This window comes from Parasteatoda tepidariorum, chromosome 9 (genome assembly GCF_043381705.1).
Source record: "Parasteatoda tepidariorum isolate YZ-2023 chromosome 9, CAS_Ptep_4.0, whole genome shotgun sequence".
Lineage (NCBI taxonomy): Eukaryota > Metazoa > Arthropoda > Arachnida > Araneae > Theridiidae > Parasteatoda > Parasteatoda tepidariorum.
Window position 1 is genome coordinate 14,459,947 of NC_092212.1, and position 16,180 is coordinate 14,476,126.

At 30.1% G+C, this 16,180-nt stretch overlaps 1 protein-coding gene across 1 annotated transcript in view; it reads right to left on the reverse strand.

Moving 5' to 3' along the window:
* Positions 1–14,961, reverse strand: part of LOC107440461 (multidrug resistance-associated protein 1) — a gene marked incomplete in the record, with an annotated part of 56,196 nt that extends 41,235 nt beyond the window's left edge. Inside the window, 8 exon segments of the mRNA XM_071185973.1 lie at positions 1,148–1,279; positions 1,370–1,486; positions 1,880–1,941; positions 4,356–4,472; positions 5,845–5,982; positions 8,696–8,821; positions 12,497–12,676; positions 14,804–14,961. Of these exon segments, the coding sequence (XP_071042074.1) occupies positions 1,148–1,279; positions 1,370–1,486; positions 1,880–1,941; positions 4,356–4,472; positions 5,845–5,982; positions 8,696–8,821; positions 12,497–12,676; positions 14,804–14,836 (905 nt within the window).
* Positions 14,962–16,180: the final 1,219 nt, after the last annotated feature.

Here is a 16,180-nt window from a genome sequence, read left to right on the forward strand (position 1 = left end):
GGCTGCACACCGGAGTAAAAACTGGTAACCAATGAATTTGACTTCTTAGTTTTTTCCGGGAATAATAAAAATCCATAACTACCAATTGTTTTTAACGGATGCAATTTTTATATTGAATTGCTTCTTCGCCGTGATTAATTTCCGCTTCTGCGTTTTCGCTCGCCACTTGACCCTTCCCTCCATCGACATCCTTACAGGCGCCCACGGACATCACCTCAGATGAAGGAGTCAATTGTCCGCTTCGTGGACAGGCACTCTGCTCTCAACTCAAGATCAAGTTCCGTGATAAATTTCCTTACAGTGAATTGTTATTGTTAAGAATAGATTAACTCTTACCGAATATTATCTAATATTGAAATACTTCTACTACCAGTATTTTCACTTTTTCCAGCGTGAACGTGTTAAATGAGCCCCAAATTACTTTAAAAAATCCAGGGTTCACGCGCTCATTAACCACGTCCCATTTTGTAAGGACGCTACCAACAGCAATCACATTTGCCATTTAGCGCCGACTGTCACAAAGACCTGCCAGCATAAAACCGTATCAATCAGGGTAAAAAGATAAAACTGGTAACCAAAGTAGAGCTCTTTAGCAATTTATTTGTGGTCGGGGTTATATTTGTTTGATTTATTTAATTCACCATTACTTTAGTTCAAAATAAAACTATTTAGTTATACTTTGAATTAACATTGATCATGTATATGATTAAACTAACAATAATTAAAGTAAAAGCAAAGTAAGTCTGTCAAATTAGAAACGACAACATTTAAGTTACCGTTTTTTATTTAATTGCAACTTGATTCTGATTTTGTACTTGCTTTTCTGAATCACCAGACCCCAAGGGGTTAAATTATCCTCCGTTTAATAGACCGAGATTTCATGAGAGGTATAATTTTACTGTTGTCCATCTAACTCAACTTTGCGCGAAATTATTTATGACTGTCTCCCCTTTCTTGAAATGTAGCATCCAAATTCGACAAAAACTTCAACTTAAATGTAGAAAAAAACTATTTTGGGACGGAGGAAGTTATAATTTTGTAAATAAAGGGTTCACAGGTATTACAAATCCAATCTTAAACTCTTGTTACAATTCTGGAGTGCTTACCTTAATGCCTACGATAAAATAAGAAGCAATATGTAACTTACTCTAAAATTAAAGGTGGCACCAGCAAGGCTAACGTGAAAATAAAATTAAAAATCGTTGCTGCTACTATCCAAGGCCAGAAAGTAATGATTAAACTTAGCCCTAAGCTTCGAGATTCAAGAGATTTGGGCTCCCTGAAAAATTTTGCATGTCATTAAAAAATCACAGAGAGACATCATTCATTGAACAGTTTAGTTAGTTCTGTTATGTTCATTATTACGTACTTGTTTATGTTCCATCTTTTCAGGAATTCTGAGTATGCAAATTTGGCCACTAGCCGGACGCTTATAAACTTTAGATCAAGTACAGTCAGAAGCTTCCGTCTACTTTCAAAGACGTACCTGGAAAAAAAATGTGCGGTTATGCAATGAAATTTAAAATAGTGTTCTTCTGTAACTAAAGCAGGAATGGCAGAGTTACCCATTAAAAAGAAATCTACTGAACAGGATAAAAATTTGCAACTTTTTCTAGCTTTTTTTTTTCTTTCAGTTTACCAGTAAAAAGGTTGGCAAGGAATATTTCCGTATTTAAACCATAAAAATTAAAGTGTACGTTATGGTATTAGTTACAATTGAAGAATTACATACATTAAATATAAGGGAATAAATTTAGTTTTTACCACTACATCCTGATAGTCACCTAATGGTTGATATTATAATTCGAAATACAGAAATAGGAAGGAAATATAAACTTATCTGGGTCTTAGAGAATAAAATATAAAATTTTCAACATACTTGGTAAACCAGGATATGGAAACATAAGAAATAAATGACACATCTTCTATAACTTTAGTATCCTAAAGATAGAAATAAAATATCATCAGAGAGGAAAAAAATTAGTAAGAAAACATAAATGCAGTCTCTTTGTACTGTTTTAGCGCAGCAACAACAAAAAAAGGGCGGAATATATCTTTATACGTTGCCTAAAGCTACATTAATTGATACATTTAAAAACGAAAGTTTAAATAACTAATTAAATTGAAGTAGTACGTTGCAATACAATGGCTCAATAAAGGAAGTGATGTTATCGTGATGGTGATGAGTACAGCCCGGATTTTGATGACCTAAAAAGTCTCAATTAATGTCCTTAAAAAGTGCAAAAAATGCCCTTATGAACTGCAAAAAATGCCCTTAAAAGTGCAAAAAATGTCCTTAAAATGCGAAAATTACGCTAAAAATGCCTTATGACATGACTTAAATAGAAGTAAAAATATTGAACTAAAACAATGTTTTACTCTTTAAAATTATTATGAGTCGTTTCAAAAAATGTAAAGCAATGCAATACTTGTTCTACGTTCATTAAAGTTTGACAAATATGTTTTATATCCAAAAATAACAACAAAAAAAAGGAAAATAGATTGACTCCAAAACATTTTCATTTTGTATAGAAACTTAAATGAATATAACAACTTCCATCTCATAATATTACTAAATATCAGAATTACAGTGGATTATTAAATTTTTTTTTTAATATTTTGAAATGTAAACGAGCGTCTCTTGTCTGAAAGCAAATTTTTATACCAGGAGAAGCTTCTTTCAACGTCTACTGATGTTATTGGTGCGTACTTGAAAAGGACGGTCACACTTACTGACAATTCTTCTTCAATTTGAAAAGATGTTGCTTCACCTGTTAATATCCTAGAAATTTTCTTCATTGTTTGGAAGCCAGTGTAATAATAAAAAATTATAAAAAATAATAAAAATTAGAAAAATTTAACAAAAAATTTAAAAAATGCTTTAAAATGCAAAATACGCCCCAAAATTTTAAAGAAAATACCCTATAAATCTAAAAAAATGCTCTAAAAGACAAAAAATGTCCAAAAATGCAAAAAATGCAAATGTCATCAAAATCCGGGCCTTAGTGATGAGATATTGTGAAGGGGGTGATATAGTGACGTGAGTTTTCGTCACTTTCTCTTCTCGTTGGCAACGGGTAAGACTGAGAATATTTGTATGCATTTCCTTATCTACCTTTATGTAAGGGCCTCCCTGACTGAGCGGTATCACCCGCCAAACGCTATGCAAAGCGTGGAGGTAGCGGATTCGAATCCCGCTGTTACCCAGGATGTATCTTCGTGTTGTCCTTCTCTGTATTGTGCTATCTGCCATTCTATTTGACAAAAGTTTATAAGTCTAAATTGAGCTCACAAGCCTGTAAATGTATGTACTTCTAATAAATCAAACCAAACTTTTATGTACATTTTATCCTTTCGCATAACAAGCAATAAAAATACGAGTGATTGCTATGAACTTAAAACCAGCCTTATCACTTTCTGTATTAATTTCAAAACTTTTATAAACTTTATTTTAGTTGTTTTAGCTGTATTTAGTCTAGTTGAAATTTTAAGCTGCAGTTGGTTACATGCAATTCGAGAAGAAAAAGACCGCTTAAATGACATGATTCTACATAAACAAGTTGTCGTGTTAACGTTGAAGCTGTTAGGCTTGGTTTATTAACCCGCTGAATCGAATTTCATATCAGATTTAATCGTGCACCTGCAAGTGACGTTTCTCCTGGTTGTAAAATCTGATTGTCTGCTAAATCGTGACACAAACAAATACCACGATTCAGTTGTCAATCAGTGTCGATACCCAAGAGTAGCGTCACTTGCAAATATCCAATCATTAAGCCGCCTCTTGTATGATTTGTAATTTCGCTGACTTTCAAATTACTCAAAGTTTAAAATCCATTCGTCTGAAATGAAGCTAATTTATAATGATCAATTCAAATTGCAACAAAATTAATTATATTCAACTCACATCTTGTATGTTTAATTCTTGAACTTTTTTGGTCACTCTGCAGGTAGATTTGACCAAAATGGAAAATATGCAGTGAACAAAAAAATCTTATTGCTCAGTTAAGTGCATTTTGCCAAAGTACACAAAATTGTTTATCTGACTCGTTTAATTTGGTACTTGCAACTCGAGGAGAGGTGGATCATTGAAACACATACACGTGATCTATGACGTCAGCACCAGCTGAACGCTTATGAACAGGATGGCAATTTAAAGTCCAGCTAAGTTTCTCCATTCAAAAATCATTTGCAACCGGAAACAACAAAACAATTGCCCCACAATGTAATTAAAAATGCTCTTAATCCACATATTTTTTTTAAAAAATCGTTGAGCAATTTTGGGAGTAAATAATGCATGATATTAAGGTGAAGTTATTTTAACCAAAAAACTGAGGAAAACTCAATTAATTGAATACCTGGAGATAACCAAAGCTCCTCTGATCCGCAAACATACTTAAAAACAGTTGAATATATACGAATGGAGAATAAATCATGTTGACTGTGAAAATGATTTCTGATGACGGTTTTTTCCCCTAAAAAATAATCATTTCAGATTTAAAGACAGGAAACAGTTTTTAGATAGCAAATTTCATAATATTTTTATTATAAAATGGATTTACTACAGAACATTGTAAAAAAACATTTAAAAAAAATCTTCAGCTCTTTGATAAAAACATTGCCGAAAATTATTAGGAAAATTTAAAGGTTGTTTTTCGATGGCTCCGTCGTATTACGAAATGACACACCTTTTTGCGAATAATATGCTGTTTTTGTAACTGCTATGAGTTTGTAACTGTTACTCATGACTGTAAGGTTAATTTTAGCCTATCCTAAGTGAGCAATGTCGATGCTTATATTGAAAATGATGCAAAACGTCAATATGGAGAAAAGCCACAGTTTTGTGATAGTAAAAAGCGTTTGTGATCTATTTTTTTTAAAAATTTAATAACTCACTTCAATGTTGCATGACTTGGGCTGATAAAAGTTTGAAAAACTGAAACTAAGGCAGTGATTTTGATAAATTTCACCAAGTTGAAAAAATATCACCAAATTGGCGATTTTTTTAAAAAAATGTTTAATAACTTTTAAAATATTTAAGTTATTTGACTGTTCCAAAGCCCAGATAATTCTTCATGACAAGATTATATATATATATTGTATGAAATCTTAGCACTCTACTTCAAGTATAAGGCACTTAACCCTTTTGAAGGCCGTGGTAAGTATACTTACCACCACGTTTTACCACTTTTAATTAATGTTTCCATTTTTCAATAACTACTGCTTTCTTGAAGTGAGTTTGAATAAAATTAGCAACCATTTGTCACTTTTAAAAAACGTATAAAAGTTATAAAATACATAATTCCTTTCGAAGTTTGAAGCATTTAAGGAATTTATGTTATAAATAAAGAAGAATAAAAGTCAGTAAGTTCCTAATAGGTCATGTTAAATATATTTACCACAAAAAATGGCATTTTTATAAACTAAATGGTTTTTTTTTTATATCAGTTACTGTTTTTAAAACAATTTCAATTCCAAAAATACTTTAATTTACCTTTACTAGAAATAAAGGGCCCATTAAAGGGTTAAACTATAGCTTTTTTATTTTCCTTAGCGACAGAGCTGTAAAAAACAGCGTTAAATAAGAACAATATGATTTAAATTGTTTACAACGTAGCCTTAAAAGACTTCTTCATTTAGAACGATGAAAAGCGCACATCGAACAGATTAATCTATCATTTCAGACAAAAATATTAAACCTTAACAACAGGTACGTATCTCTACATTTTACTCTTTTGAAAGGATATTTTTTTCTCTTTATAAACTAATAATTGTACTTATTAAATGTACAAAATGTAATGATACTTACTAAATGTAATGATACTTACTAAACATATTGATACTTACGAAATAAAAATAATCTAATATTGCTGATCTCTGTAACACTATGCCACATATCGTTAGCACAAGCCAGAAAACTGAAAGAGCATATGAAGTAGCTACTCCACATGTCCTATTTCGAAGCATAAGCTTTATGGTTAAGATCTGAAACGGAAGTAAGGTGACTAAATATTAAAAAATAACATCACTTTGAAAAATTATTAAAATGAGCTGTAAAAAGTTAAATTCGATAAAGTTTTCAAGTTTTTATAGCTAAAAAGGATATAAAATTAAGTCCGAAATGAGGGGGAAAGTAAATGCTTACGTAGTTATTAACACGTTGAGCGCCGCGTCAGGCATCGGTGGCTGACACTGAAATTACATTTAGGCCGTATCAACCACCGGTGGGTGACACTGAAATTACATTTAGGCCACGTCAACCACCGGTGGCTGACACTGCAATTACACACACACACCAACATTTAACCCTGCACCTATGCCCCTAAAAGGGCATTTATCGGTTAATGGTTAAGTTTGGAAGACGAGACAGATAGAAAAAAAGAGAGGAAAAATAGCAAATAGAAACAAAAAAGAGAAGAAAATAAAAAGAGATATGAAAAAAAAACGATTGCTCTATTTGTTAGGGCATTTGATTAAAAAGTATCCAGAGCTAATTGGCCAAGTTTAGTTGTGGTTGTTGCGCAACTTTGCATAATTTGTCATTTTTTCTTGAAAATTATTTCAGGATTTCCTCGTATTCTTCTAGAAAATTAATGAGGTTTGTTGCCTTCTGTTTCAAATTTGGATTCTTATGGATGGATCTCTTCCAAGCTATGAGGAATTCTAGCTTTGGTTGTTTAAAGTGGTAGGATGCGGTAAGCGAACATTCTATTGCATAATGCCACACTGTTCCTACTCCTCCACAGGCACATGTATTGTCAGTTGCCAGGCAGAATCGCTTTAGATATGCTTTGAAGGGGACATGCTCTGTAAAGAAGAGGATTAGCTGTCCANGTGGTAAGCGGACATTCTATTGCATAATGCCACACTGTTCCTACTCCTCCACAGGCACATGTATTGTCAGTTGCCAGGCAGAATCGCTTTAGATATACTTTGAAGGGGCCATGCTCTGTAAAGAAGAGGATTGGCTGTCTATTCCATTCCAAAGGTTTAAATGAGACATTTGGTAAAATTTCTCTGATTAATGTTCCTGATTTTGGTTTGTGATGATGCCAGTATTGTTGCCAGTCCTTTTTAATTTGTGTTTTAGCTTTAAGCTTAATGAATGAGCGTGGAACTTTGATGTTGAAAAATTGACCCTTATGAATTGCCTCTTTAGCTAAATTATCAGCTTGTTCGTTTCCATCGTTGTTATTATGTGCTTTAATCCAAGAGATTTGAAGGCCATTAGTATTATTAAGTAGATTTTGGATGTCTTGTATAATCTGATGAGTGGTATTATAATTACACTGCAATTACATTTAGGCTGCATCAACCACCGGTGGCTGACACTGAAATTACATTTAGGCCGCGTCTGCTACCGCTTGTTGACACTAACCTTTCACATAGGCCGTGAAAAACAGCTGGCTGACAACGTATAACATGATATAGAACTATAACATTTACTCTTTTATAGAATTGCAGAAAATTTATTAAAAAATTTACTTAATTATTGTGATTCTAGGTTTAATAAATTTAATTTAGTAGATTTTTATTCACCACTATTTTTAAACAATTCGTAGGCATATATAATTCAACACTTTTTAAACAGATATGTCATGCCAAACCTTGTATAAACTAACAAAATCTGTCTATATTTGCAAATTTAGTTTGTAGTTATTTACCGTGTGGCCAGACGGGCGAGGTATGTAAAATTAGCGTGGCATTCAACGTGTTAATGAATATAAACATAAGCCTTAATAAATTGAATGGTATAAAGGTTGCAAACTACAAACCTTACATTTCTTTTAAAGGATATAAAAATGAATTATTACTATCAAAGATATAAAAGCAAAATTAATAAGTCGATTATTGTGTACATTAAAATTTATTAGCTTTCATTATATGTAAATGACTTTTAAATGTTGCTTATTCTGGAGGTTACAAATTGAATATTTACATTGTTTTAAATGGATGTAAAAATGACTCCTAAGAAATTGAATATTAATGAGGAGACAAATTGTTTTGTTTCATTGTTATCAATGAAATAAAAATAAGCTCAATTTGTTGGTTATTGTGGACAATAAAAATTATTAACTTGCATTGATTTTAGAGGATATAAAAAGGAGTCTTACATGTTGAGTATTACTGAGGTTACTAATTACATATTTACATTGATATTAAGTGATATAAAAATAACCCTTAAGAAATTAAATATAACGGGGTTACTAATGGTATCCTCTTATTATCAGGGAAAGAAAAAACTAAGCTCAGCATGTTGGTTATTGTGAACATTGAAAACTATAAACTTCTTATATTTTAAAAGATATCAAAATGAGTCTTAAATGTTAAATATTTATGGAGCCTGCAAACTGTATACTTATATTGCTTTTAAGTGATATAAAAATAAATCTTAAGAAATTGTCTATTATGGAGTTTACTAATTGTATCCTTACATTATTATTATCAAGAGTAGAAAAATAAGCTCAATACGTTGGTTATTGTGGACATTGAAGCTATTAACTTATTAAATTTTAAAGGATATTAAAATGAGTCTTAAACGTTAAGTATTATGGAGGGGGCTAATTTAATATTAACATCAATTAACTTAATAACAAAATAACTTAAGGGACTTAAAAATAAGTCTTAAATTGAGTAATATGGAGGATACAAATTGAAAGCTGATATAATTTTAAAAATATAGATAAATTGTACCTACAAAAACAAAAATGTTAGAAGATGAAGCTACAAACGAGGAGTAAGGAACACTGACTTCTGAGATTTTCAAATGAATATATGTACTACATTGAACTATACTTATGATCAGAAGACTAAGTGACAGCACCTGTAACAGTTAAATTCAAGTAAAATTTTTAATATGTAGAGAGAAAAAAAAGAGTACATGACATTAAAATTATATAATAAAGTCTGAATCAAAGCACATAATGAATTTTTCTTTTAGCAAATTAGTATCCAACAAATTTCATGTAATCAGTATTTTTTCATAAAACACATACGTTTATTTCGCTGTGTTATTTACGCACATGGGTTGATTAAAATAATATAAACTTTTTATATTAACTTTATGTAAACAATCTTTCTTTAAACAACAATCGATTTGGAAGAGTATACATGACAAATTTGCTGACACAATTTGAAAATATTGCTTGAAGCTTTAAGAAATTATGTCTTTTTTATCCATGTAAATTTTCTTTTGGCAAAACAGACCACTAGAAGTTGAAAGTCTCTTTCCTTTTTCTATACAACTATAATTATAAAAGCATTGTTCTATAAATATTGCAATCCTAGCTTTGCATAGGCAAAAATGAGATAATTCACAAAAGCTTCAAACATGATCTTTTAGATTGTGCCAAATATTTTACTATGCAAAATCTTCCAAAACATTAGTAACTAGAAGAAAAATTTTTTACGTAAAGTTAGTAGTATTAGAGTGTTTTCATTATTTTGATTAACCCTTATATACAGCTCCTCTAACGTAAATCCGATGATACTGAACTGTCATTCTGAAGAGCCGGATTCGATACTAAAAGTGGCTGCTCGAAGCCCACCCTACTTCAAATCAATGGGTATCAGCCAACGCCTCCACACGGTTTTTCATAGGTAGTAAGATATGTGAAGGATATCCACTTACTGAAAGAGTCATTAAATACAGAACATAGTTAAAATAAGAAAGTGGTAGTAAATATATGACTAAAAATTAATTTTATTTATGAATATCACTGATTTGCCTTATTCACTTGTCAACCACTACAGATTCAATTCTCAAATTTATAAGATGAATTTCTCTCAATTACTTTTATAAATTTATACGCTTGCGTAACCACTCTGACCCCCTCTCTTCCCTTATTCTCCATACTATCTTAGATGAAGGTGTAGATAGCCCTATGGGCTAGGAACATCGTAACACATAATTTATATCGTAACACATAATTATAATCGGTACTTTTATAAAAGGTTTGGAGTTCATGCGCACAACTGGTTCACTTTTTAAACAGTCTGCGCGGACTACTTATAAAAGACAGTGTGGAGGCTTCTTGATGTAGGAGGTGATGTATCAGCTCGTCTGTGAAGCAAAGCCGGTCTGTGAACAGTGCTGCCCACGTTTCCACAATCATGCCGTTGGTATGATTGTTGAAATTGTTAAGCCTTAACCTTCACGAACCCCTTGGCCCACAATCGACTGTTGCGGAAATGCGTTACTGTGTTTAAATCACAATATCTCTAAACTCATATAACATCACTTTGTAGCTCGATAAAAATTTTAAAATGTCAAAATTTTGTGTTTATTTTTAGCTTCAAAAAATTGTTTTAAATATTGAACATTAAATATATTTGTTCTAAACACGATACATTGGAAGAATTAGTAAAGATTTGTAAATTACTGCTTTGTCAAACCGTTGTTTCGTAATTGATAAAATTGAAAAAGTGAGGACGGATTTATTTTAGCTGGAATGATAAAATATCCAAATTTTTTTAACGGATGCAATTTATAGATTGAATTTGCTTCTTCAGTGAAAAAAATTTCATAGCCATGTATTGTTTATTGTTAAGAATAGATTTTTTCCACCCGAAAAGTATCTATTATTGAAATAGTTCTACTCCCAGTTTTTTCTTTTTTATTCTGTCTCGCTTCCAGGCCTGCTGCAGATAAGCAAAAGGACGTAGTGAAGAGTTAAGGCTCCACATACCCATAATATGTTGAGATCACTGGACCCATTAGTGTGCACCGCTTACCTTTACTTTTATTGCAAAGAAAAAATGCATTTGTTGACATTACTATCCTAACTTTATATTAATGATATTATTTCAGTTTTTGAATGGAAAGTCATAACAATCGTACAATTATAAATCACGAGAATGAAGTTTTTAAGTGAATCTGCAGAGCAGGCGATTATAGTTATCCGTGTCTTTTAACACGTTCACGCCGTGTGTTGCGTCTGAAAGCGGGACGGAAAAGAGAAAATACTGGTAGAAGAACTATTTCAATATTAGATAATATTAGGGAGGAGTTAATCTATTCTCAACGATAACAATTCACTGTAAGGAAATTTGGCACGGCGAAGAAGCAATTCAATGTAAAAACTGCATCCGTTAAAAACAATTGGTAGTTATGGATTTTTATTATTCCCGCAAAAAAAAACTAAAAAATGAAATTTATTTGTTACCAGTTTTTACTCCGGTGCGCCCCCTGATGAGACAATCTAGCGTGACCTACCGGTGGGTCACCCCGGCGTGAACATGTTAAATCATAATAGTCTTCTTTATTTTTCTTCTTATTTTGCAACAACCCTGCTCATAGAAAGAATATAAATATAATAGNAAAAAAACTAAAAAATGAAATTTATTTGTTACCAGTTTTTACTCCGGTGTGCCCCCCGATGAGACAATCTAGCGTGACCTACCGGTGGGTCACCCCGGCGTGAACATGTTAAATCATAATAGTCTTCTTTATTTTTCTTCTTATTTTGCAACAACCCTGCTCATAGAAAGAATATAAATATAATAGAAACATTTTTTTCTCTATTAGCTATAATTATAAGAGGAAGGGTTTGTGTATGTATCTGGCCTACAGTTCCAAAAACGTTCGTTCAAAAATTCTGAATTGTGGGAAGCGATTTCAATTTCAATTCTAGCCCCGCGGTGCCTAAAAATCCTAAAAACATTTCAATTTGTTCGTTTTAGGAGGGTTACTTGAAAAACATTTTTTTTTTTTGTTAAAGATAAATCCCAAAAATAAATAAACTTATAATCACACTCCCCCCGCCCAATTTTAAAAAGAAAATGGGTTTTTTAAAAAGAAAGTTGGTCCTAAATGGTAACAATGATGTTTGCTAGTGTACAGCTGGGTTTAATCAAAAATGAGTTTCATAGAGAGATTTCTTACGCGTTCTTTAACAGTTATTTATCCTTGATTATGTCTGGTAAGAAGAGGTAAATTTAAGATGGGGTGACGTCATCCAAAAAGGTAGTTAGGAAAACTATTTAACACCACGAGTTTATTCTGGAAATAATAATATTTTAGAAACATGTTTTTTATGAATCAAAAAATATAAAGTTAATACTAGTTTAAATTTTAAAAAAATAATTCTTTACTAAAGTGTAAATTCATCGTAAAATGAGCTTAATCGTAGCAAATTTTGACCATCGTGTCACTATCAATTACTATTCAACATCACTATTTTTGGTTTTAACTTGCAGTAGTCCTTTATGGTAGGCGGTCTACGTGGTGGTTAATTTTTTTTTTCTCTAGGAAGAAGCAATTCAATATGTAAATTGCATCAGTTAAAAAATTTCGGTAGTTATGGATATTTTATTATTTCCGAAAAAAACTAAATATGAAATATATATTTTTGCCAGTTTTTGCTCTTTTCCGTCTTGACATACGTGGACTTTAAGCCCTGGTCTACACAGAAGAATAGACAGTGCTCAAATAAACGAGGGAATAATTTTAGTTCATTTTCTGCAAGAAATACGTAGAATCGGTTAAAATGTTGCTTACCAGTTTTGAAATATTGAGCCACGTCCATGGTAATGGATTCAAGCTGTGTCTTTTTCTTAATCGCCAAACGCAGATGAGGAATATAATACTGAAAATCGCTGATGGAGTAGTTACAAATACGATATCTTGAAAACAATTTGAAAAATCTGGAACTTGTGAATTCCATGTTTGGTTTAAATCCTAAAAGGTAATTTTTTAAGTAACTCAAGAACAGTTAAAGAAAGAAAATGTGAAGAAGAATATCAAATGATTATAAGTTCTCAAAAAAAGGTGAAAGCATATTATAGAGTTTAGCAAATTTATTCATTAATCAAGAGTTGTCAAAAATCTATTTCTGATATGTAATGCTTACAACTTAAACTTAAAACTAATATACAGCTTATAAAATTGAGTTTACTGCCTGTCTAAACATACCTTTTCGTGAAATATAAAACTACCATGTTTAAGTATATATAAAGATATACTCTGAAAAAGACGTTTCACAATTTTCCTACAAATATATTTTAAAACTAGACAACTCAGGCTGGCGCTAAGACTTTCATTGAAATAATTTCCAAGAATGAGTAAAAGTGTTTGTTAATGGGGAAATAAGCATTAAAATTTTTTAAATTAAATAATTTCTGCTAACGTTAACAGTTACTTCACAACAACTAAAAAATTTTAGTTACCAGTTTGACATATATGGTTACAGATCTAATACCACCACTTTAAATATAAAAATAAAATTTTACTCAAAATGCGTAAATGATGAGGAGTGTATACGAGGTCTGTGATAAGTTCATTCTGTGGGTTAACAGAGCTGCTAACTTTCTCCATTTTTTGTAAAAATTTATTCTACTAGTTGCTAAATCAATATTTTAATGTAATATTTGTTATTCATTTAAATTTATTTTTCACACCACTGCATTAGATAAATAATTTAAAAGCCTTATGCAACTCTACTTTGTAGCTCGTTCGTAATATGGTTTTTAAAATGTTGGCAAAGTTATCAAAAGTACTGAAACCTTTGACTTTTATATTTCTACTTAGTTATGAAATATTTTACAAAAAGTATAGCAGTTGGCAACTCTATATCAAACAAATCTATAACAAAGTATAGCAACTCTACATTGAATCGGCGTTTTATTTAATGTTAAATTGTATAACACTACACTTACTAAATGTAGACTCTAGCTTACTTAGCAGTAAATTTTAATATTATCTGTATTAAATAAAATAAGATTTTCGTCTTTAACACATGCAAGTCAACCAGCTACTACGCTCCTTATAATATTTTATAAAAGGTACAATGTATTATTATATACGATTCTATTCATAAGTTTTTTGCAAAATATAGTATTTAAAAACCAAAATTTTTGTAATTTTTGGTAATTATGCTTACATTTTAAAAGCCTTATCACGAAGGAGCTGTAGCAAAGTAGCATTGCATATGAACTTTTAAATCATTTATATATAGTGGTGCGAAAAATAAGTTCAAATGAATAAAAAATAATACATTCAAACATAAACTTACATACCACTACAATAAATATTTACAAAAAGCGTAGAAAACTGAAAGCCCTACAGTAAATCAAATAAAATAATAATGAATACTTTTAAACTATTCTCATAGCTATAAAATAAAATAAAATTTAACCCAAAAGTCGAGTTATTACAGAGAATGACCATAACAGTTTTGGAAACATAGAATGAATATTTACTATGTCATACTTGTCTCTTAATAATTATTGTTTATATACATTTTTAATAATATAATCTATTGCCTGTACATAAATAAGCATTACTTACACAAAATATGTCATTACAAAATTTATCTTTCTCATTCTTCTAGTCAAACCCTTAATCTAACCATTTATTTCAAATTACGAAAAAAAAGCTGTGTTTTTCGCTTTTTTTTTAAAATTATAACATTTTACTTTCAAAAATGTAAAAGCAAGTCAAGATTTTACTAGCATTACCTAGTACAATTTTTATACTTTAATGTTACGCACGTTTAAGTCGCAAAAAAATATCACTTACATACAACTTTATTTATTTATTTATTTATTTTGAAATTCCTATTTTTATACTATTTTAAAATCGATTGAGAGATTCATCTATATCAAATAAAATAATGACGAATACTAAAGTTATCTCATCGCTATTGAAAAGCTTTTTCCTGAAATTCGAATTATTGCCCAGAATAATAATAATTTTGGAAACTTAGAATAAATATTTAATATTTCATTCTAGTCTAAATAATTATTGTTCATATAAAATATTAATATATTATTATCTATTTCCAGTAAATAAGTAAACATAACTTACCCAGAATTTTTCACTGCAAAAATTACCTATCATACTTTGCGAGTCAAGTCTTTAATCGATACATTTATTTCAAATTATAAATAAATCGGTGCTTAGTTATTTTTTATGCGAAATAACAACCTTTCACAATCAACACCGTCTTTAAAAGACTCGATTTTAACTTTGCGTTATGTTGTGCAACTTCATTCCTGTTTTGCGCATGCGCAGTTCAAAATAAAGTCCCACAAATACAATTTTTATTCGTTTAAAGTCCTATTATCTGGTTAATTGCTAACAAATAGCGGAAAAGAACTGATTAATTTTGCTTACTCTAAAAATTATCAATTGAGAAAACAATTGATAGGGACCCAAAAGAAAGAATAGTTCAAATGAAGCGAATAAATAAAACTTATGCAACTTCTAGTAACACAGGTAACATCAACTTATAAAATGTTGTGTAACTTAAAATCTTACGTAAATTTCTACAGTTATATGCAATTTATACTTTCTTACATTTCACGCTTATGCTATAAATAATATAAAGCATAAATAAATACCAAACTAAAATAGAAAAGATTAAAAAAAATTCGTTGAAGTCAATCATTTGCACTTAGAATATAATTCTAATCAAATTGTATTGTAAATCATATGGATTTTTTCATCAAAAATTATCTATAATGCATTTTTTTTATATAATTAAGCTTCGGAAGATGCAAAAAAGACATAGTTTTTTTAAAATATAGTTTCAGAATATTTAAAAAAATTATACCTTTTCTTCTGAAATATTTTCCAAAAAATTTAATGTTACTAGATTTTTTATTTGTTCCACTATACATCAATATTAGTATCAGGTAAATAACGACTTTTTCTTGAATTAATTACTAAGTATCAGTCAGATTTTAACAATTTGATTCACTTTTATTTATCCAGAAAAAAATTCAAAAAGTTAAACATAATTTCATTTGCAGTAATAAGAAAGTAGAAAGTGCCTTTAAACTAAATGATTAAGATACTCTGCATTTATATTCGAAATTATTTACTGTTAGCTACCATTTTAATCCTTAAAAAATCCCAATCCAAATTTAGACTCCTGTATAGAATTTTTGTATTAAGAATTAGAATGTGAAATATTTTTCCACAATAAATTCATATAAAGAACTATTATGGTATAACTAGTATGATAATATAAAAAACTACTTAAATATTAAATATTTTTAATAAAGTAGTTTTTGTTAGTATAAGTAGTCCTTATTTTGTTTAGTAAAAAGGATATGTTTCGAAAATCTAAAAATTGGCATTTAGTGGGGTTTTTTTTTTCACTTTAAATTCATTCCGAATTGAAAATTTTAATGTGATTGTAACAAGTGTCATATTCTACTAGAAATTATGGAGTTAGTA